We start from the raw sequence: 23,424 nt of genomic DNA, 5'->3' as shown, positions 1-23,424 counted from the left end.
GAGGAATGAATTGCAACACTGCATGAAATTCAAACACTTGAAAGGGAAATGGATAGGACTGAGTTTGTTGTTTTTTGTTTTTTTTTAATTTTTTTTATTGGAGGAGAAGTTATAAACAGAAAACAAGAAATACATTGCATACCAACAAAATAAGATATAAAACATCTGATTCTTATACAATCAAAAATAACATGCTGACTAAAAAAAGAAAAAAATACTTTTCTGAGTTACTTGAACTTTCCGTATCAAGTCAAATACTGCAAATCCTCTCTCTCTATCAGGATATCTTATCTTCTCCCTCCAATATCATTTATCTAATCTTGTATTTAGTTTACAGGAACACTTATTTACCAGCTATAACCCCTGACCTGCTTTAATCTGTCCCTTAACCTGAATCTTGAGTTCACCTGCTTTGTCCATATCTTAATCCAATCATGATTCTATATGAGTACTACTCAAATCCAACCCGATATATTTTTCACTGCGCTCAAGATTTCTCACAGAAAACTCAGAAGAAATTAAAATTAATATTACTACCCAGGGGGGGGGGGGGGGGGGGGGGGAGAGGGAAGAAAAAAAAGAGAGAGAAAAAAAAAAAAAAAAAACTGCACTTTAGAAACTACAAATAATTTCCGGTTTACTTTTACTTCTATTAATTTTCCCACCTTATCGACTATATGCCCAATTTGAAGGTAGTGATCCGTCTAAGATTAATTCTAGGAAAGGTATGGAGTCTTGGAAAGGCGAGAGAATATAGTGTTGAACTGTTATAGGTTCACCATAAATATACTTTTTCCACTTCTTAAAAAATGTAATGACCTGTTTACCTGCTCCTTTATCCAGTCCTATTATCTCTACCATAATCTGGCTTCTCATGGAATTTATGAATTCAGTGATAGAAGAAGAATTTCTATGCTTCCACCTTTTACATAAATGATTCCTTGCAATCAAAATCGCTAGATTTATGAATTGTCTTTCCTTGGTATTTTGCGTTGGATACAAAAAAAATATATGTTCTGCCTTTAGCTCTATCGTATCTCTTGTCCTTCTGTTTATCCAATATTGGATTTTACTCCAAAATTGCACAATTTTTGGGCAAGTCCAAAAGTAATGCAGCAGATCCGCCTTTACTTTGTGACATTTGGGGCATATGGCCTGTGATTGAGACCACTTAGCAATTCTGGCTGGAATTTAGATAAAAATTGTTTATTACCTTATACTGTGATTCTCTTAAATTAATTCTATCCGTTGCCTCTCTTGTTCTTTCAAGGCTGTCCGTTATGTCCTTATCTTGCAACTCGGGAAAATGAATTATATATTTCTGTTTACAGTGATTAACATGCAATTCTCCTTCTTTACTCATAATATACTGATACCAAATTGAGATTGATCTAATACCTGCTTTATATAAAGTTATCCCTGCCTCGATATTTGATTGTGCCCAATGCTTGCTGAACCTGCTATCGTAGTCATTTATAAAATGACGGGCCTGTAAATATGCATAGATATGCTGAGATGGTAAGTTATATTCACATGCCAGATTCTCGAATGATCTAATTTGCCCGGTGTGTAGTTCTTTCAATTGTGATACATAAATCAGCCCTTTATTTTCCCAAGTATGAAATATGCTATTACAGTATCCTGGTGGAAAGGCGGGATTACCAGTGATCGGTAATAATCTAGAAGTCTGAAATTCTATCCCCAGTGTTTTACAGTATTTCTGCCATGCGATCACTATATTGGCAATTGTGATTAGCCTTCTTATATTGCTTGGTAATTGTTTATACGGAAGGTGTAGCACAGCCTGCAGATTAAATGGTTTGATTAATTCTGTTTCATGTTCATAATAAGTAACATAATTTGATTTACTAAGCCAATCTACCCCGAATTTGACCAGGGATACCATATTATAGTATTTTATATTTGGGCACGAGAAACCTCCGAACCGCTTTTCCTGCGTCAGCTTGTTATACGCAATAGTGAAATCTTTTTCCCCCAAATAAAAAAAGCACAAGCCTTATTATATCTATCGATGTCTCTCTTGTGTAATAAAAGGGGTAGATTCTGGAGCAAAAATAAGAATTTTGGGAAAATAATGGTTTTAATGACATTTATACGAGCTGAAATAGATAAATAGTATAAATTCCATTTTGCTAGATCAAACTGTAATTTCTGAAATAACTCTTTGAAATTAAGCTGGTACCAGTGTGCTGGGTTCTTGGTAATCTTGATACCTAGATAATTAATATTCTGTACTTCTTTGAAATTATCAGAATAACTGTTTCTATTTTTTATAATCCAAAGAATTTCTGATTTATTAATATTTATTTTATATCCAGAGAATGAACTGAATGTGTTTAATATCTTCATAAAGCATGGTATGGACTGCCTTGTACATTGTAAAAATATTAACAGATCATCCGCATAAAGAGCCACAGATACCTTCTGGTTCCCCACAGAAATTGGTGGAAGAGTTTTTCTTAGATATATGGCTAAAGGTTCCAATGCAATATCAAAGAGTAATGGTGAGAGCGGGCACCCCTGGCGTGTTCCTTTGCCCAGAGTGATATTTTGTGATAACTCGCCATTAATCAGAAGTTGGGACCTGGGCTTATTGTATACTAACCCAATCAAGTCAACCAGGGCGCCGGAGAAACCAAACTTTTTCAACGAGTTTATTAGGTGATCCCAGATGATTGAATCAAACGCCTTCTCAGCATCTACGGTGAGTAATGCTATATCTTCCCCCTGACTTTTATTTCCGGCGTCCTGGTCGACCCGATGGAGATAGTCCATGGTAGTAAGGACCCTGCGCATATTTCTGACTGCGTTTCTCCCTGGAATGAAACCTGCCTGATCTGGATGAATAATATCTGTGATAGATTTTTTCATTCTTTCCGCAATAAGAGACATTAAAATCTTATAATCTTGATTAAGAAGCGAAATCGGACGATATGACGCTACATTAGTTGGATCCTTCGCTTTCTTGTGGATTAGAGTAACTACTGAGTCAGAAAAATAAGTTGACTTCATATCTTTCTGGAGATAGTATTGATTAAATAATTTGGTTAAGTTACCCGCTATCTCTGCCACCATGATTTTATAAAACTCTGCCGATAGGCCGACCGGCCCTGGAGCTTTGCCAAGTTTAGACTTTTTTATGATATCTAATATTTCTGTTTCAGTAATAGGGGCATTAATTGTCTGTAACGCTTCTTGCGAGATTTGGGGGATATCCAACCCCAACCAGAATTGCTCTTTTTGCTTTTCGTTCACCTCTTCCCTTGCATAGAGATTACTATAATATTCAAAAAATATCCTACCAATTTCATCTTTATTACTAAAAAGTTTCCCTTCAGACCGGATTGAAAGGATTTGATTTGATTTTTTTCTAAATTTAACCAGCCTGGCCAGATGTTTAGCCGATATACCCTGACTGCCCTGAAATGTAGCCCTGTTTTTCATCTCTTCATACGCCCCGATCTTTTTCAAGAAGCATTCCCTTTCCAATCTGGCTGCTTTGTATATGTCCCAATTATCTTTATTGGGAATTCTAATATATTTCAGATATTTATTTCTAAGTTGGTTTGATAACTGCGTTTCTCTTGCTTTATTTCTCTTATTTCTTTTAATCATGTAAGCTTTTACTTCCCCCCGAATGACCGCTTTACCTGCTTCCCAGAACACCTCGACCTTATTTGTGTAATCCATATTCTGTGTGGAGTATTCTCTCCATTTTTGCTGTAACCAGTTTGCAAATTGTACATTTCTATACATATATTGAGGAAAACGAAAAGTATTTGCAGTTTTTTTGGGGGGAGTACTCCACACAATCCTTATATCAATAATTGCGTGATCAGATAAGATTATCTCCGAGATCTGAGATTCAATGTGATTTCTCATAATATATTCGTCAACTAGAAACATATCAATTCGGGAAAATTTTTTATGGGCGCCTGATTCGCATGTAAATTCCCGATTGTCTGGGTGCTGGATACGCCAGGCATCATGTAATTTCAATACACGTGAAAAACTCTGCAGATACTTAGCTTCTCTGTTATTAGCCGCTCTCCACCGGATTTTATGCCTATCTAGGTCGGGACACATTGTGCTGTTAAAATCTCCTGCTACAATCAAATTCTGCCCAATATATGAAGATAAAACCTTTGTCATCTTCTCCCAGAACTTAAAGTCCCAGTTATTCGGGGCGTATAAGTTACATAACGTCCAGATTTTCTCATCTATTTTCAGTTGTAATACTATGTATCTCCCGCCTGGGTCTAATTCCTGCTTAATTATAGTGTATGATAGATCCCTACTCAGCATAATTGCTACCCCTTTTTTACGTTTTTCACAAGGTGTGGCAATTATTTCAGCTATCCAGTTTGTTTTCAATTTTCCTATCTCTGCCTTTTTAAGATGTAGTTCTTGTAGTAATATGATATCTGGATGGTGTTTTTTAACTTACTTGAGAACGTTTTTGCGCTTAATGGGAGATGTTATTCCCCCAACATTCCAAGAAATTAATTTTAATGAATTACTCATTTATTCTAAATCTATACATTTTGTGACTTAAAAATAAGAAGAGAGAAGAACAAACCAAAAAAAAAAAAAAAAAAAAAAGGAAAACACATAAATCTCTCCACCTCCCTACCCCCCCACCCCTCCTCGTAATTTTTGAGCCTGCCTCCATTGCCTCCTCTCTTTCCTACACTAGCTAGTTACTTCTGAAAGTTTACTTTATACCTCAATGTTATTTTCTCTACAGAACTCTTTTGCATCTTCAATTGTATTCAGTGCAATGTCACCATCCATACCCAGGACTGTGATTTTCGCTGGATATTTCATGGTTGCTTTCAAACCTGCCCTGATTAGACCTGAGCAGAATGGCGCCATTGTGCGCCTTTTTGTTGATGTTTCTATAGAGAAATCTTGAAATAATAAAATCTGCTTAGAGTTTATAGTAAATGTCTGAACTTGTCTATATTTTTGCATTATTTTTACTTTGTCTTGAAAATTTAGGTATTTTATCATGACCATTCTTGGTCGCATGTTACCATCTTTTGACTGTCTCACTGTGCCAACCCTGTGTGCCCTCTCCACCTGAAAGCTGCCATCTGCTACTTGTAAGCCTAATAATTTTGGTAGTGTTTGGGCGCTAAATAATAATAAATCCTGATATTCCCTTGACTCTGGGAGTCCTATTACCCGGACATTACTCCGCCTGGACCTATCCTCCAGATCTTCAATTTTAGCTTTTAATACCTTGATTTCATCTGAATGCGTGTCTAGAACAGCCTCCTGTTTAAAATGTCTATCTTCTATATTTGAGATTCTAGATTCTACTTCCATGAGTCTATTTGAGAATTGCTTTATTTCATTAGATAGCTCTGAAATCTCACTTTTTATCAATTCAAATTGGGGCAGGATCAATTCTGCCAACTGATTCGTAGTTAATTGTTTTTCTATATTCAGATCGGGGCTTCTAAGATTTACTTCTTGTATATTCTCTTGAGAGGATTTTTGTTTTCTGTCCCTCCTTACTGGCATAGCTGGAGATTTGTTTTTAGGATTTGTAATATATTTCTCCATTTAATCTACTAGTCAGTGCTGCTGTATAAAAATTTTTTGGCTTAGCACCTGAATAAGGATGCTTAACAGATCACACACCTCTACTTTTATCTGACACAATCTGTGAAGACTTAGCAATTCAAATGCCCTCTTTATACATGACCCCAAAATGTAAAGACTTACTGAAACGGGTAGATTCTATCAATTTAACCCCAGCTATGAACGCTTAGCAGCGCAAATCTGCTGCCTACTCTATCAGGTTCAGCCGTTATGTTAAGACCTATCTGAAGACCTCTGACCTTGCCCTTACCCTAATCTAATATTTACAGTATAATTCTTAATAGCTTACAGATATTGCCCCCAATTAAAGGCCCATCAGTCTCTTAATTAACAGGGACAAAACTTGTCTACTTAGTACTAAATATACGAGTTTGGTGATATATGTAACGTTTCACCCTTTAGAGAAACAAATGCAGAAGCTAAATATTTCAAATACCTTTTACAGGGATAGCACAAAATGTGGAAATTTAACCGATCAGGCAACCCTTTACAATTTGCTACCAATACAGCACTTTAGTTCTACAGATTTAGCAAACTTTAAAACAATATGTGAAGACTTAATGGTTCCAAAGTATTTTACATCAAGAACACCTGATATGAAGACTTAGCAGATCATACACCCTTTTTCAAACACACTTTTTCAGCTTGCTACTGGGACCACATATTAAATTATTCATGCAGCCTTTCACCGCTTAACACTCTTTGAGAAAACTTAAGAGTTCTGATATGATCACCAGAGCTAGCCCAGAATATAGGGATTTGTCATATCAAACACCTTTTTTCTTGTTTGTTTTTCTTTTTAGCACCCTGTGAAAAAATAAAACAATTCACAAATATCTTTTGCAGATTTAACATACCAAATAGCACCTTGATTTGTCAAAATTATTATGCAAAGTTGCCCATAGCTGTGAACCTGGCTATTCTGATATATTTATTCCATCTTAACCTGTTTTAACCTAGCTTGTTCTCATGAATTACTAATCTGCAGCATGCTGCCTAATACCTCTTATTTCTACAAACTATCAAAAATGGCTTTGAATACTATTATAAGAAATTGCACACTTAGACATATGATTTCATGTCTCCTAAAAGTCCAGCAAAAGCAGCCAGAACCAGCTGCCAAAACTTATGTCCACTTTGTTTAAGACAGTTCTGTTCAACTCGGGAATCTCCTGATAACAGGATCCGTTCCTTTTAACCGTCCTTCCAAGTTACCCCCTTGATATTACTTCCTTGAGCTTAGGGGGAGGGGAAGCAAAAAAGAAAAGGATTACCCAGCAGTCTATCCAGCCTGCTGTTAAAATATATGTTTCACTCAGCGTATAACTATAAGCCTTTCCCAAGTGATTTACAGCTCTTCGAGACACCTAAAAAGGTCTGCTTATCTTTATTACAGCAGGCCACCACTGAGCTCAATGTACAGTACGTAAAGGAGAAATGAGAGAGACAAGTTCATCAATATGGGGTTTATCTGTCAGCCGTTATACCCGCAGTGCCCATCTCCATTTTAGCTCATCCGGTACTATCTGCAACTTTTAGGCTTTTTATGTTCCCCAGAAGTACGAAACCTGCTGTACTTACCCCCCCTTCATCTTCACGGCGTAGATACAATGTATCTCCGGTGTTCTCCTATCTCAGAGCTATCTCTGTTTCTCTTGCCGCTTTCAGCACCGTTACACACTTCCGACCTGCCCAGCTTCTAGCGCTGTAGTGTCAGAACCACTCGCCGGCTTATCGAAGGGGGGACGCGATCTCCAGAAGCGGTCTCCAGATATCTGTACCGAAACTCACCGGCCACTTTCACTTCTCAGGTACAATCATATTCCCTCCGATTTTTCTCAGGTTCTTTTTTCTTCACCTGGAGAGCGTGCGTCTGCTGCTGAACTTGGGCTGTTCTGGTTGAGATACCTCTCTTCCTAAGCAGCGTCCTTCCCGTTCAGCTATTCATAGCAAGCTTTGTACTCTCCAGGCTCCTTGACCTCGAACTCCAGCCAAACGTTATAGAGGCAGCCCAGCGTTTGTACAGCCGTATTTCAGCTACAGTTCTTTTAGAGGCTAGCAAATAGAGGCTTGAGTATACCAGCAATGGCTGTTCCCATTCAGCCTTTAGGGATTAGAGAGTTACCATACGCCACATTCTTCCTTAGGCAGGGCATAAAACATTCAACCCCGAAAAAAGGCTCTGTGGCTTGGGAGCTTAGAGCTGTTACTGCTCCACACAGGTGAGCTTGAGCGTACACCACCTTCTTCACGCTCCTCCCACAGGAGCTTGTTGTTAATGGTTCTAGCATTGGGAATGGGGAGGATTCAGATGAGGAGACTCCAGGATGTAGCTGGGTCACAGTTAGAGGGTGAAGTAAAGGTAAGCAGAAGAGACAGGCCAGTTCTGAGCTGGTACACCCCAATAGATTTGCCAGATTAGGTGAAGATGTTGGTGATATCAGTTCAGGGGTGGCAGTGTCAGAGAGGGCTGTTTTGCCTAATATAGTTAACAGTCCTTTAGTTGTGGAAGATCAGCATACTATGGTGGGCAGTCCTTCAGACATGGTAGAGGGGCATACTATAGTTAAAAGTCCTTCAGTCATGGAAGAGGGGCATACAAGTCAGGGCCTAAGGCAGATGTTGGTGGTAGGAGACACTATTATTAGGAAGTTTGATAGGGTAATGTGTCATCCAGACATAGAACAGTTTGCTGTCTTCCAGGGGCTCATATTGGGCATATTGTGGAGCGTATTGATAGATTGTTAGAGGGATGTGGGTCTGATCCTGCAGTCATGGTACATATTGGTACTAATGAAGGAATCGGCGGGAGATGGAGAGTCCTAAAAAATTACTTCAGGGAGTTAGGTAGCAAGCTTAAAGCAAGGACCTCCAAAGTAATATTTTCTGAGATATTACCAGTGCCGTGTGCTAACTCAGTAAGGCAGAAGGAGCTAAGGTCTGTTAATTCATGGTTATAAACATGGTGTAAAAATTAGGGGTTTGACTTTTTAGAGCACTGGTATGATTTTTTACTAGGGTACAATTTGTACAGTAAGAATGGATTGCACCTGAATGACATTGGTGCTGGTGTGTTGGGGGAAAGGATGGTAGCACGTTTAGAGAACCTTTTAAACTAGGCAAATGGGGGGAGGGTCAGTTTGAACACAATAGAACAGAGAGATCAGTCTTTGAATATGTCACTCCCTTAATATCTCAAGGAAGGGATGACTTAAGAAATGTCACATTAGATAGTATAGAGGAAAGCACACCAAGTAGCAGCAGAAAGCACATGAAAATGAATGTATGACAACAAATGCAAGAAGCATGACAGGTAAAATGGGGGAGCTGACGCTCTTAGTTGCAGAAGAGGACTATTATGTTATCAGTATAACTGAAACTTGGTGGGATGATTCACATGACTGGGCAGTTAACTTAGAGGGGAATACTTTATTTAGGAGGGACGGGAATAATAAAATGGGTGGTGGAATCTGCATGTATATTAAACCTAACCTTAAACCTAAAATAAGGGAAGATATTTATGATACAAGTAACAATGTAGAGACCCTGTGGGTTGAAATAAAGAGTGGGGGGAAAAATCCTAAAAAAAATATTACTAGGAACATGCTACAAGCCCCCCAACATTAGTGACCCGGAGGAAACTCAACTACTTATCCAAATAGGTAAGGCTGCTAATAACAGTGCTGTAATTAGGGGAGATTTTAACTACCCTGATATAAACTGGGCCAATGAAACTAGTAATTCAGCTAAGGGGGATAGATTTTTAAATGTTCTCAGGGATAACTTCTTGTCACAATTTACAGAGGAGCCAACTAGGAGTAAAGCTATATTGGATTTAGGACTATCAAACAATACAGATATAATATCAAACGTAGAAGTCAAAGAACATTTGGGTAACAGTGATCATAACATGGTCACATTTGAAATCTCTTTTCATAAGCAGTGTCTGAAAGGTTTAAATAAGACTTTTAATTTCAAGAAAGCAAAATTCAACGATTTAAGGAAATCATTAAATAATATAAATTGGGACAATGTATTCTCTAATAAAAATACAAAGGATAAATTGATAATATTCAAAACTTTGTTAAATAAATATACATATCAACAAATACCATATCAAAGCCATTGTGGCTAAATAAAAATGTGTTAAGAGAAATTAGGAAAAAAACGTAGGGCATTTAAATTATTCAAAGAATATACAGTAGTATAGACTCAACATACAATATTTATAAGGAATGTAACAATGCATGCAAAAAAAGCAATCAAATTAGCCAAAATTGAAAATGAAAAATGAATTGCAAAGGATTCTAAGTCTAACCCTAAAAGGTTCTTTAAGTACATAAATAGCAAACAAATCTAAGAAGGATAATATAGGTACATTAAAATGTGTGGAGGGTAGCATGATAAATAATGACAGGGAGAAGGCTGAGGTACTAAACCAGTTTTTTTCTTCAGTATACACAAGAGAGGAACCATTGGATGATACTTTGGAACAAAATAGAACATGCCAGTCCATACCATTAACTGGGTTATGTTTAGAGGATATCAGGAAAAAACTGGATAACATTAAGGTAAATAAAACTCCAGGCTCAGATGGAATACACCCAAGGGTGTTAAGGGAAATTAGCACTGTTATAGACAAACCTCTACTCTTAATTTTTCAAGACTCATTATCCTCAGGCATGGTACCCCAGGATTGGCGTAAAGCTGATGTGGTGCCACTCTTCAAAAAGGAAAGCAGGGATGATCCAGGAAGCTATGGACCAGTTAGTCTGACATCAATAGTGGGGAAGATATTTGAAGGGATTATAACGGATTATATTGATGAGCCTATTCGTGTAAACAAGATTATGACTTCTAATCAGCATGGTTTTAGGAGAAATAGATCATGTCAAACTAATCTAATTAGATTCTCCGAGGAAGTAAGTAAAAATATAGATAAAGGGGAAACAGTTGATGTGATATACTTAGATTTTGCAAAGGCATTTGATACAGTACCACATGAGAGATTAATGCACAAAATAAAGGGAATAGCTGAAAATGTTAGCACATGGATAAATAACTGGATAAAAGATAGGGAGCAATGAGTAGTAGTAAATGGATCATACTCAGATTAGACAAAGGTAATCAGTGGAGTCCCCCAGGGATCAGTACTGGGCCCTGTTCTTTTAAATATTTTTATTAATGACTTGGAGCAAGGATTAAATAGCGAAATCTCTATTTTTGCAGATGATACTAAGTTAAGTAAGGTCATTAGGTCAGAGCAGGATGAACTTTCATTACAAAGGGATCTGCAAAAATTAGCACTATGGGCAAGTTAATGGAAAATGAGATTTAATACGGAAAAATGCAAGGTTCTACATTTTGGAAGTAAAAATAAGCAGGCAATGTATTTTTTAAATGGAACAAGACTTAGCCAAACAGAGGAGGAAAGGGATTTGGGAGTAGTAATAGATAACAAGCTAAAGATGGGTGCACAATGCAGGGCAGAGGCTTCAAAGGCTAATAAGATACTAGCATGTATTAAAAGAGGCATTGATTCAAGGGAGGAAAGCATAATTCTGTCACTATATAAAGCCCTGGAAAGACCTCACCTTGAGTATGGAGTGTAGTTCTGGGAACCGATCGCAAAAAAAGATATTGCAGAACTAGAAAAAGTTAAGAGAAGGGCCACAAAGCTAATAAGGGGATTGGAGAAATTAACCTATGAGGAGAGGCTAGCCAAACTGGGTCTGTTTTCTTTAGAAAAAAGGTGCTTGAGAGGTGACATGATTACTTTATATAAATATATTCAAGGCCCATATACGGAGATGGCAGAAGCTCTGTTTATTCCAAGAAAATTGTTTCTGACAAGAGGTCACAATTTAAGTTTGGAGGAAAGGAGATTTTATCTCCTGCAACGGAAACATTTTTCACTGTAAGAGCAATAAAATTGTGGAAATCATTACCGAAGGAAGTAGTGAATGCCAATACCCTAGATACATTTAAAAATAGTCTGGATACATTTCTGTATATAAACAAAATTCATGGATATGATTGCTAGTATTAAATGGGTCACCTTTTAGTGGGGTTATTTAAGCTTAACTGGAGCTTTTTGTAAGTATTTTAGATTTGTATAGGTTGAACTCGATGGACTTCAGTCTTTTTTCAACCTTATCTACTATGTTACTATGTTATCTACTATGTTCTTTGGCCTCTCTCTGAGCTGACTACTGTAGGTGCCAATATATTTTTTAAATTTCTATTCTTTCTAAAGATGACCTGGGGACCTGATGATAGAGCTTCTTTCAAGAACTCGTCTTTCTCTAATATGTGCCAGTGTTTCTTAATCACTGCTTGTATTTTTCTAGCTCCCTCGTTATAAGTGGTTACAAAGTTCACTCCTTCATGTCTCTTTTTCTTTTTTATTATTTTTACTTCTTGGAGACTTTTCATTAATTAAGCCTTCAAATAAGCCACATTAATGTTCTCCTCTTTGTAACCCTTAATGAGAAATCTCTTCCTAATGTTATTTGATTCTAGTTCAAAATCCTCCATCTTACTACAATTTCTGTGTATATGCTGAAATTGCTTGTATGGGATATTTTTGATCCAATTAGGATGGTGGCAGCTACTGGCATGTAGGTAGCCGTTTCTGTCAGTTTCTTTTTTGTACAAACTAGTTATTATCTGTTCATTCTCGCTAGATAGAACCAGATCTAAGAATTCTATTTCTTTTTTACAGAATTTATGGGTGAACCCCAGATTGAACTCGTTCTCATTGGCATACTGAATGAACTCTGTAAGGGTTTCATCTCCCCTCTTCCATATCATAACGATATCGTCAATGTAACGACCCCACATCACTATATCTACTTGAAAGGGGTTGTTAGCCCATATTCTACTTTCCTCCCAGAACCCCATATAGAGGTTGGCATAGCTAGGGGAGAATTTAGTGCCCATAGCTGTTCAACTTGTCTGGAGAAAGTATTGATTTTCAAAGAGAAAGAAATTGTGCTCAAGGATAAATTGTATGGCCAATAAAAGGAATACTTGGGTATTGAGAGGCAATGTGGTCCTACACTTGAGCCAAAAATCTATAGCTTTGACTCCCCTATCATGTATAATGCAAGTATACAAGCTACTTACATCCAAAGTGACCCATAGGAAATTTTCCTCCCATTTTATCGTGGAAAGTTTAGTAATAATATCCGTTGTATCCCTCACATATGATTTTAGAGCGGGTACAATGGTTTGTAAGTATGTACCCACAAATTCAGACAATTTTGTAGTGAGGGAGTTCAAACCTGAAACAATTGGCCTTCCGGGGGGTGTTAGAAAATAGCAGTCACTGGATCATTTATACTCAGGAATTTAAATTAATTCTCATTCAGTGTTCCTGAGTGTTTTGTGTCATCCAAAAGGCTCATATACAGCTTAGTGAATCTTGGGGTAAGATTTTTATTTATTTTTTATATAAATAATCTATTTGCCTCCTATTGGAGGCAAATAGATTATTAGGTGACGTGGGGTTTATATGAAACTGGATAGAAATCCTACCCCAAGATTCACTAAGTTGTATATGAGCCTTTTGGATGACGCAAAACACTCAGGAATACTGAATGAGAATGAATTTAAATTCCTGAGTATAAATAATCCAGTGACTGCTATTTTCTATCACCTCCCTAAGGTGCATAAAAATCTTGTAACACCCCCTGGAAGGCCAATTGTGTCAGGTTTGAACTCCCTCACTATAAAATTGTCTGAATTTGTGGATACATACTTACAACCCATTGTACCCACTCTGAAATCATAGGTGAGGGATACAACGGATATTATTACTAAACTTTCCACAATAAAATGGGAGGAAAATTTCCTATGGGTCGCTTTGGACGTAAGTAGCATGTATACTTGAATTCCATATGATAGGGGAGTCAAAGCTATAGATTTTTGGCTCAAGTGTAGGACCACATTGCCTCTCAATACCCAAGTATTCCTTTTATTGGCCATACAATTTATCCTTGAGCACAATTTCTTTCTCTTTGGAAATCAATACTTTCTCCAGACAAGTGGCACAGCTATTGGCACTAAATTCACCCCTAGATATGCCAACCTCTATATGGGGTTCTGGGAGGAAAGTAAAATATGGGCTAACAACCCTTTTCAAGGAGATATAGTGATGTGGGGTCATTACATTGACAATATCATTATGATATGGAAGGGGGGAGATTAAACAATCACAGAGTTCATTCAGTATGCCAATGAGAACGAGTTCAATCTGGGGTTCACCCATAATTCGTGTAAAAAAGAAATAGAATTCTGAGATCTGGTTCTATCTAGTGAGAATGAACAGATAATAACTAGATTGTACAAAAAAGAAACTGACAGAAATGGCTACCTACATGCCAGTAGCTGCCACCATCCTAATTGGATCAAAAATATCCCATACTGACAATTTCAGCATATACGCAGAAATTGTAGTAGGATGGAGGATTTTGAACTAGAATCAAATAACTTTAGGAAGAGATTTCTCAATAAGGGTCTCAAAGTTGAAAACATTAATGTGGCTTATTTGAAGGCTTAATCAATTAAAAGAGAAAGTATCTGAGAAGTAAAATCTAATAAAAACAAAAAGAGACATAAAGGAGTGAACTTCGTAACCACTTATAACTAGGGAGCTAGAGAAATACAAGCACTGATTAAGAAACATTGGCACATATTAGAGAAAGATGAGTTATTGAAAGAAGCTCTCTCATCAGGTCCCCAGATCATCTTTAGAAAGGATAGAAATTTTAAAAATATATTGGCACCTAGCCAGCTCAGAGAGAGGCCAAAGAACCAAAGGAATTGGCTACAAACACAAACCGTGGGATATTTTAAGTGCAATAGAGCTAACTGTGTGGCCTGTGAACATCATGATAAAAAAAACGATGAGGCAAGTCATATCAACTAGTAATCATTTTACCTCTGAGATTAAAACCTTATGCAATTGCAAATCAACTTTTGCGGTTTATCTTCTGCAGTAAAATTGTGGTTTTCAGTACATAGGACGTACGACATGCCCCTTTAAGGTGAGACTATTGGAACATATTAATAATATTAAAGCAGGACTCACCACTCATAATGTATCCATTCATTTCATCCATTTTCATAACAAAGACCCACAGGGGTTGAAGGTTACTATCCTAGCAGTAGTGAAACAAAAAAGGGAGGGGGGTAGTAGGACCCTGGATCTGCGACAAAAGGAAACATTTTGGATCCACAAAATGGGTACCTTGGTTCCCTTCGAACTCAACATGGACATTGATCTAGCAGCTTTTTTTATTTAAGTGTATGCAATTTGATGGTATTCCATCGGAGTGTTGGTCTCATGACCACTTGGTTTAATTCCCTATGAGAGATATATAGGGATCCACGTGTGTGTTTATATACATATATACCGTTTTGGTCATTGTTTTTTAACTCTTACTCTTTTACTAAGAATGTATGTACTTATTCTCCAATTCATAACCAATTAATAAGCACTGGCTTTTGTAAGCTGGGGTTTTCTATATTTATACAGACATTTTGGTGTAAGATGAAACTCGGATATTAAGTATGTCTTATACAGTATATAATATATACCATTGTAAACAGCGATGATGTTTAATTAACGTAACGAAGCGTAGTTTGACTGGGTGAAAATTGGCAAATACTGATATTAGGCACATAATATTTTAAGTATATAGTTCCAATTGGAAACTTTGTGTTTTTAAAACAAATCAATTGTTTTGTAACTGTAATCAAATAAATATTGTATTTTAAGGAAGTAGGGAGCATGTCAGCAATATGGGCGTTTTAGTCCACAAACCCAGTGACGTTGTATGAACGACGTTTTCAGCATCCGCCAATCAGATTTAGCCTTGGTTGTAGCGGGCAGGGTGGAGTCCCGCCCGGGTCTTTTAAATGTGGTGAGTAGTGTTATTCGGAAATGTAGCCTCTGATGAAGGTGTATTAGTCAAGACCTTCAAAACATGTCAGTTTTCTTTTTTTTTTTTTTAAATAATTTTTATTAAAGGTTACCACAACAGTACAGATAAAATGTCATCAATAACCAAATTATTAAACAGGTCATATCTTAACATGGGAAATTAACCGACATTATTCAACATTTTGATGCAGAGGTTACCTTCATAAATTTTCAGGTTTAAATGCTCAGAAAAATATTAATAAAGACAGAGAAAGGACAAGAGAGTCCATAGTTAAAAGGGAAAAAGAGAGAAAAGAGAGAGGGAAAGGTTCTGGGGAGCACCCACAGGGTCTGTTTAATCTTCGAACCACATCTTAGTTTTCCTGGTTTCTAACGCTCCGTCTAGACCGCATTCTAACTACGTCTTCCCACACAATCCAGTCCTCCCAGATCCTCAAAAACTCATTTCTATTATCTAGCAGTGATGATGCAATGTTTGCCATCTGATAGTAAAATTTAATTTTATTGAGTATAACATTATAATGGGGTATAGAAGTTTTCCAGAATTTTGCTATAATTGTTCTAACTGCCGTGCATATGATACCTACAAGTTTTAAGGAGTGTTTTGACAACCCTGATATAGGGAAGTGTAGAAGGGCTTGTTCCATAGTAAGTGTAATTTGTTTGTTGAATATTTCACTCAGTAACTTAGAGGTAGATGTCCATACTAAAGCGCTCTTTGGACAGCCCCACCACATGTGGACATAGGTGCCCTCTACCTGACAACCTCGATAGCATAGATTAGTATCATTAGTAACTGTGCTTGTACCATAGTGTTTGACTCTGCTCGGGTGTAAGTACCATCTGTATAATACCTTAATGTAATTTTCTTTCAGGTTTGCACTAATGGAACAAGCTAAACCGTTATGGATTACCCGGGTCCATTCTTTAGTATCTATAGAGAGGTTGATTTCAGCCTCCCATTTTTTGATAAAGTTCAATTTGACTGGTGATCTATTTGTGCTTAAAAGTCTATATATGCTAGAAATTGCTCCTTTGACTCTCGTTTCGTGACTACATAGTTTCTCAAATAGTGTGGAGGGGTGTATATTTCCAGGTCTACATACTTCTTCTACTCTAGACTTGAGTTGGATATATTGAAACCAAGATTGTGGTGTGGTGGTCATGATGTCGACATATTGTGTGAATGAGAGAGTTTCTGTGCCTCGCAGTGCATCTGCTATCCTATATAGGCCTTTATTGGCCCAGATGTCAGTTGTTTGACTTCTATATTTATTTGAGTATATCGCCAAGGGTGTCAGAGGTGAGTTTTCAGGGATCAAGTGATATTTTGTTTGATTGTTATCCCAAATGCCTAAGGTATGTGATAGCGATACGTATTTCATCCAAGAGCTAGGTCTGTCTTTTTTAAGTGTCCAGAACATCTGGCATATTGGCTTAAGGTTTAACATTTCGCTTTCTAGGTGGACCCATGCTAAGTTGGTTTTAGGGTTAATTAATAGTGTGGTTTGTGCCAATCTGGCTGCATTATAATAAGCCCGGAGGTCAGGCACTCCCAATCCCCCTTCCTCTTTATGCTTTAGGAGAGTGTGTCTATTTATTCGAGCCTTTTTGTTGGACCATATAAAGTCCAACACTTGTTTCTGCAATACCTTAATGTCTCTTAAGTGTACATTGATGGGGAGTGATCTAAACAGATATAGAAGTCTTGGGAGGATTACCATTTTACTAACTACTATTTTTCCATAGAATGAGATCTTATAAGAGCTCCAGGTTTTCATTTCTTTTAGTAGGGACTTGTAGAGGGGGGTGTAATTAAGTTTGTACAAATCTCTTAGACTATATGGGATAAAGACTCCAAGATATTTGATAGCTTGGGGGGCCCACTTGAAGTTAAAATTTATTTCTAATAACTTTTTAGTATGGTTTGGGAGATGTACCTCAATTGCTTCGCATTTGTCATTATTTATCTTGTAGCCAGATAAGGCGCCAAATTGTGTTAGAAGATCATATAGGATAGGTAGCGATAACAGAGGTTTGCTAATTGTTAAGATAATGTCATCTGCGAATAGGGACAACTTGTGGACAGATCGCCCCACCCTTATACCAGCAATATCTTTGTTATTTCTGATACGTACTAGCAGCCAGAGGTTCGACACATATAGCAAATAGCAAGGGCGATAATGGACACCCTTGTCTGGTGCCATTGTGAATAATTATTTTCCTGGATTGATAACCTGCAATTCTAAGAAATGCATACGGGGTAGTATAAATAGCTCGGATAGCCTTCGCAAATGACCCTGAGATCCCGAAGTGAGAAAGGGATTCAAACATGTAATCCCAATGAATTCTGTCGAATGCCTTCTCTGCATCCAAAGAAAGGAACAGAGAAGGCATTCCCTCGCCCTTGGCATAGTCAATCAGATCAATTACTCTTCGGACATTATCAGGCGCTTCCCTTCCCAATACAAATCCCACCTGGTCAGTCGAAATTAATTTAGGTAAGTGAGGATTCAGTCTATTAGCTAATATCTTAGTAAGGAGTTTGAGATCCGTATTAATAAGTGAGATTGGTCTGTAGTTTTTACAGTGAAATTTGTCTTTGCCCGGTTTGGGCACTACACATATCCTGGCTGCTAATAGTTCCGATGGTATAGTCCCCCCTTCCATTATATAGTTAAATGACTCCACTAAATAAGGGGTAAGATCAGTAGAAAATCTTTTATAAAAGCTTCCTGAGTAGCCATCAGGGCCTGGGGCCTTATTACTTTTGAGTTGCTTTATGGCAATAATGACTTCCCGAGCTGTAATTGGAGAGTCTAGTGCATCTAAACTAGGTTTATCAAGTTTAGGGAGATGGCAAGAATCTAGGAAATTCTGTATTTTGCCCAGTCTGGTTGGGTCTAGGGGTTTTGGCAAATTATATAGGGTATGATAAACATCGGCAAAAGAGTTCGCAATATCCAGAGGATTATTGGTAACCGAACCTGAGGGTAATTGGAGCTGGGGGATAGAAGAATTTCTCGTAATGTTTCTGATTTTCCTAGCTAACATACGATCAGGTTTGTTAGCATACACAAAATACTGTGCATCAACGATTCTTAAAGAAGCTAGAGATTCTTCATCCAGCAGTTTATCTAGATCTGCCTTCTTTGTTTGAATTATCTTAGCTAATTTTGAGCTTCTAGTTATTATGTGTTTTCTATTAAGATCTTCAATTTCTTTTTTCTTACCCTCAATTAGGATCCTTTTATCTTTGTTTATATTTGCCTTTTCTTTTATTAGGATTCCTCTAAGGAACGCCTTAAATGCCCCCCATGTATTTAGTGGATTTGGTGTGGAATTCCGGTTAATGGACCAAAACTGCCTAATCTGACGAACAAGGTTCTGACAGAATATTTCATTCCTCAGTAGGGATGGGTCCAGGGACCAGGATCTGTCCCTGGAAGGGTCAAACAACCCGCCTAATGTAACTTCCACTATGGAATGATCTGACCAACTAGTCTGGACTATGTCAGCATTCGTCGTCAAGGGGCATAGAATTTGACTGGCAAAGATATAATCGATCCTAGAATAGGAATTGTGGGCCGATGAATAGAATGTGTAGTTGCGAATACCCAAATTACGAATTCTCCAGACATCTAACAAATTATGGTCTAGTATGAAGTCACTTAGGATTTTCTTGGGGCACGTGTCTACTGAAGGTGATCTATCTAATTTATTGTTGAGAGTAAGATTGAAATCCCCACCAAGAATAATTTTATATTTTTTCCATGAGGTCAGTAATTTACTAACTTTAGCTAAAAAACTACCCTGGTTCTCGTTTGGGGCGTATATGTTTCCCAAGACTACTGTAGTCCCATGTATTTTCCCTTTTAAAATTATAAATCTACCCTCTGAGTCTCTAACTACCTCCTCTTCTTGGAAGTTGAGGGAGGCATGTAGAATAATGGATACTCCTCTTTTTTTCTTTTGGCCGAATGAGTGGTATTGGATCGGGAAAGCTGAGTCCCAGTATTTCGGGTTATGTGTAGATGTGAAATGGGTCTCTTGTAGCATGATAATGTGTGCCTGCATACGTTTATATTCTGTAATCGCTTTTTTCCGTTTAACGTGGGAGTGTAATCCCCTCACGTTGTGTGAAATAATTTTAACTGTCATCCCTAGGTATTATAGTTAGCATAGTGTACCGTCTACCGTATATTATCTGAGTGACCAGTACCTGACACAATCGGTGGTAAAAGCTGCACAACTTAATATCGCCACCATTCTCCTCCACACCTTTAATTTTGATGACCCTACGGGTGTCCCCAGAGAAAGAAAGAGAAGCTAGAAAAGGGAAAAGAACAACATAAGAAAACATACAAACAATTAAGATTAGTATCAGTGCGAGATACTTCATTGTTCAGTGAACAATATTTAAATGGTTACATGGTGTATAAATGTTTAAATTAGCACAGATAATTGCAATGTTTTTAAATAAAAGCATAGTACCAGACTGAATAATATTAATTTGGTGTTTACCACAGAGGGAGAAGCTACAGATTTAGACCACATTTATAAATGATGTCAATGTAGTACTTCTTATGGGTCATGAAATAGGGGATAGGGGTAATGGATCCCATCCAATATATATTATGTTTTTACTGGGGCTAAATAGAGGAAGGGGTCTTTATGAGGTAGAATTGGGGTTACTGGGAGTTCTCCTTTAGGTGCTCTATATCAAGAGGAGTCAGGGGAACAGGGATTTACCTTCTCGTCTGTCAGAGAATAATATATTACAATTGTCTTGGATCCTCTTAAATAACATATAGGTTTAAGTGCCCCGTCTCCTCTTGCATCTAACAAAAATAAACTTACTCATCCTCATCATCATAGGCTATGTTGAAACAAAAAAAAACTTACCGACCCAAACATGTTCAGTAGTTAGAACAACCAAATCAACAAACTATCTAAAATAAATTTAGAACATAGAACTTGAACTCTCATTTGCAATGTCTAAAGAGTCTCATTATAAAGGCAGGTCACTTCTGCCCCTTGTCCTCCACAGGGTAGAATCATTGAAGGGGGATGTACTTCAGTATTTGGTGGAGGTAAAAAGTCAAATCCACCGGGTCTATAATGAGTAGAGAAAGATCTCATCGTCCCTCAGTTGCATTTTGACCCCGCGGATCCGACTCCCCCACCCGTTGACCCTCAATATTGCCTGAGGGTGAGGTATCTTTAGGAATTGTATTCCCCATATGTTGGCCTTGCTTTCTGGGGGGTCTGGGTGGCAAAGGTGCAGCTATGTTCTCTCTTTGAAGTCGAAGATGAGCAAGTAAGTCCATACCTTCTTCCAGAGTGGTACAGGAGTAAGTGGTTTTGTTGTAAAGGAAAACAAGTCTGAATGGGAATGACCACCTGTATTTAATCTGAGCCTTCATTAGAGCTGTCGTTACAGGCTTGAGGTCTCTCCTCCTACGTAGAGTAATAGGAGAGAGATCAGCAAAAAATTGCAACTGGTGCCCCTCAAATTCTATATGCTGGTGCTTTCTAGTAGTTTGCAAAAGCAGTTCCTTGGTGGAGTAATAGTGAAATTTGAGGATAACATCTCTAGGGGTGTTGGGAGCCCTTGGTTTATTTAGTGCCCTGTGGATTCGATCAATCAGAAAGAAATTTTCTTCAACTTCTGGAAGCAACTGATGCAAGAGTTGCTGAAGGACCTCTTGGAGCTTGTCATAAGTTTCTGGCAGATTTCTGAGTCTTACATTAGATCTCCGAGATCTATTTTCCAGATCTTTAAGTTGTGACTCCAGCTGTTCTATCTTTTCTTGATGAGCCTGCACAGAGTGATGGATATGTGGGATTTCCTCCACAATCTCTCCGACTTTATCTTCTAGATCTGAGGTTCTCTGGCTGATCTCCTTAATATCACTTCTTATATCTTTTATTGCAGCTTTCAATTCAATTTGGAATACTTCCTTAATCTGTTGAACTAAGGAGTTGTTAGCGGGCTGTGTATGTTCCTCTAAGCTGGAGTCTGAGGTAGCCTCTGTGAGGTCGGCTTCTTGCGTAATTTCTCTTTCTTGAAGCATGGCTTTTTTTTTTGCTTGTGCCTTGGTTAAACAGTCCTTAACTGACTGATTCTTGCCCTTCATTGTATCAGTATCTTCCGTTTGACTTGATTCTTGTTCATCAGAAAAGTTGTGGCAGGTGGCTGTCTGTCAGAGGATGTCTAAGTACTTATGTAGATCATCTGTGTTTTGTCGCTATCTTAACACCATGAAAACCAAAGGTGAGGACCTATGAGATTACAGGCATACTTAGTGGCAAGGCTGTACCCCAATCATGAGTCCCATTACTGCATATAGAAATCAAAAATGGCTGTTCGGCCTATAGAGACCTGCTAGTATCTCAGGACCTACGTGAATCCACCTAGGAGCTGAGGCAGGAGTCATAACACCCCTCCCTAATGAAAGTAGGAGCAAGGGGAGCCAAACACCAATACAGTGTCTTTACAACATGCCTCCTCAAGGGGTTGATAGGAGATGTTGCTTATCGTATGTGTGGCAGTTGGACAGCGTTAGCATCCTTATGTAATAAATGTCTTTAATATATCTTATTTGCACACTGGGTATCCTCTCTCAGTTAGATGTTCCGATGGGAGAATGTTCAAAATCCCCTGACAATATCTGAGTGGGCATATGGGGTCTGATGCTGAATTTAGTCCTAGCTAGGTATTTATATCGTGGCTCCTTTGCTACTTGCGGCCCGTTGTCAACAATTGGGGCCTACAATAAAGATAATGAGAGGGATACCTGGGTTTAACAAGTGTGATTATCCAAATCTGGGAAACGCTGATGGTGAAAGCTGTCCCACAGCTGTGATTCCTTTTATATGTCTCTTAAAATATAATCTGATTTATAACCCCTCTTGCTGACCAGAGTTCCAGCGGGTCTCAGTGCCCTGTAGTATGATGTGCGGGTGGTAAAAGTGGGCACTCTTCATCAGATATCTAATGGAGTGAAAGGGTGAGGTCTCTTACCCGCCTGCCGCTATCCGTCTATAAGGCCAATGTCTCCTTGAATGTTCCGTCTATGATAGGCTAGGCCTGAATGTGCTGGGTAAGGCCGCGGCTAAAATGGCGGACTTTCGCGCCACTAGAATCAATGTCCGTTTCTGGAGTGGGGGGTCTCCCTTTCCTCCTGGGGATCTAATCGGCTGGCTAAGTATGTGAGAGGCCACAATTGTCTTCGGCCAGGTGTGGTATTCTAATGTAAGAAAGCCGCTTGCTCGCTGGCCCTATCTTACCGCTCCGTAGCTTCCGACACTTCTCACCGGCTAAGACCGCAGCTCTTCCTCCTCTCCCCTTCCTCTGTGAGCCTCCGGAGCGGATCCCCGACCCTCCGGAGTGATATTAGCGAAGCTGCCGACCAGCAAACAGTGAGGAGAGATTTCTTCGTAGTTCCCCACTGTTTTCTGCTTCTCTCTGTCGGCCGCGGCGGCTCAAGGATATATATTGGGGGGTATTTCTGCTCAGTAGTGAGCGTCCTCTCTTTGGGGTCACACTAACTAATAGTATGGGTTAGGTGACCTATAGATTTTGTAAAGATTTAGTAGAATTTGGACTAAATATTAGCTAAGGAGCGGGAGCTCTCCTCAGACACGTCTTCTCAGTTCAGGAGCTAGCTCCGCCTCCGTCAGTTTTCTTTTTTTTAAGTACATTGCCGAATTTTACCCTTAAGTCATACTCTCACTATAGAGTGAGGGACGATTGGGAGCGTTCGCTTCATCGCTTACTTTACCTTAAACTCGTAATATGCCAGCTGTTTCCATTGTGTGCAAAAAAAAAAAATACTCCA

The 23,424-nt window shown here is 38.3% G+C and overlaps 1 protein-coding gene across 3 annotated transcripts in view; it reads left to right on the top strand.

Moving 5' to 3' along the window:
• The window catches only part of MPP2 (MAGUK p55 scaffold protein 2), a 77,633-nt gene that overhangs the window by 40,845 nt on the left and 13,364 nt on the right, over window positions 1-23,424 (top strand). The window contains exon 7 of one of the 3 annotated variants that reach the window (XM_053694482.1): window positions 2,081-2,098. The exons of the other annotated variants lie outside the window; for them this stretch is intronic. Coding sequence (XP_053550457.1) covers window positions 2,081-2,098 — 18 coding nt within the window. The remainder of the gene's footprint in view (window positions 1-2,080; window positions 2,099-23,424) is intronic. 3 annotated transcript variants of the gene reach the window in all.

The sequence above is a fragment of the Bombina bombina genome, chromosome 1 (assembly GCF_027579735.1).
Source record: "Bombina bombina isolate aBomBom1 chromosome 1, aBomBom1.pri, whole genome shotgun sequence".
In the NCBI taxonomy this organism is placed as follows: Eukaryota; Metazoa; Chordata; class Amphibia; order Anura; family Bombinatoridae; genus Bombina; species Bombina bombina.
Note: the sequence above shows the minus strand (reverse complement) of the source record. Positions and strands in the feature narration are given on the sequence as shown.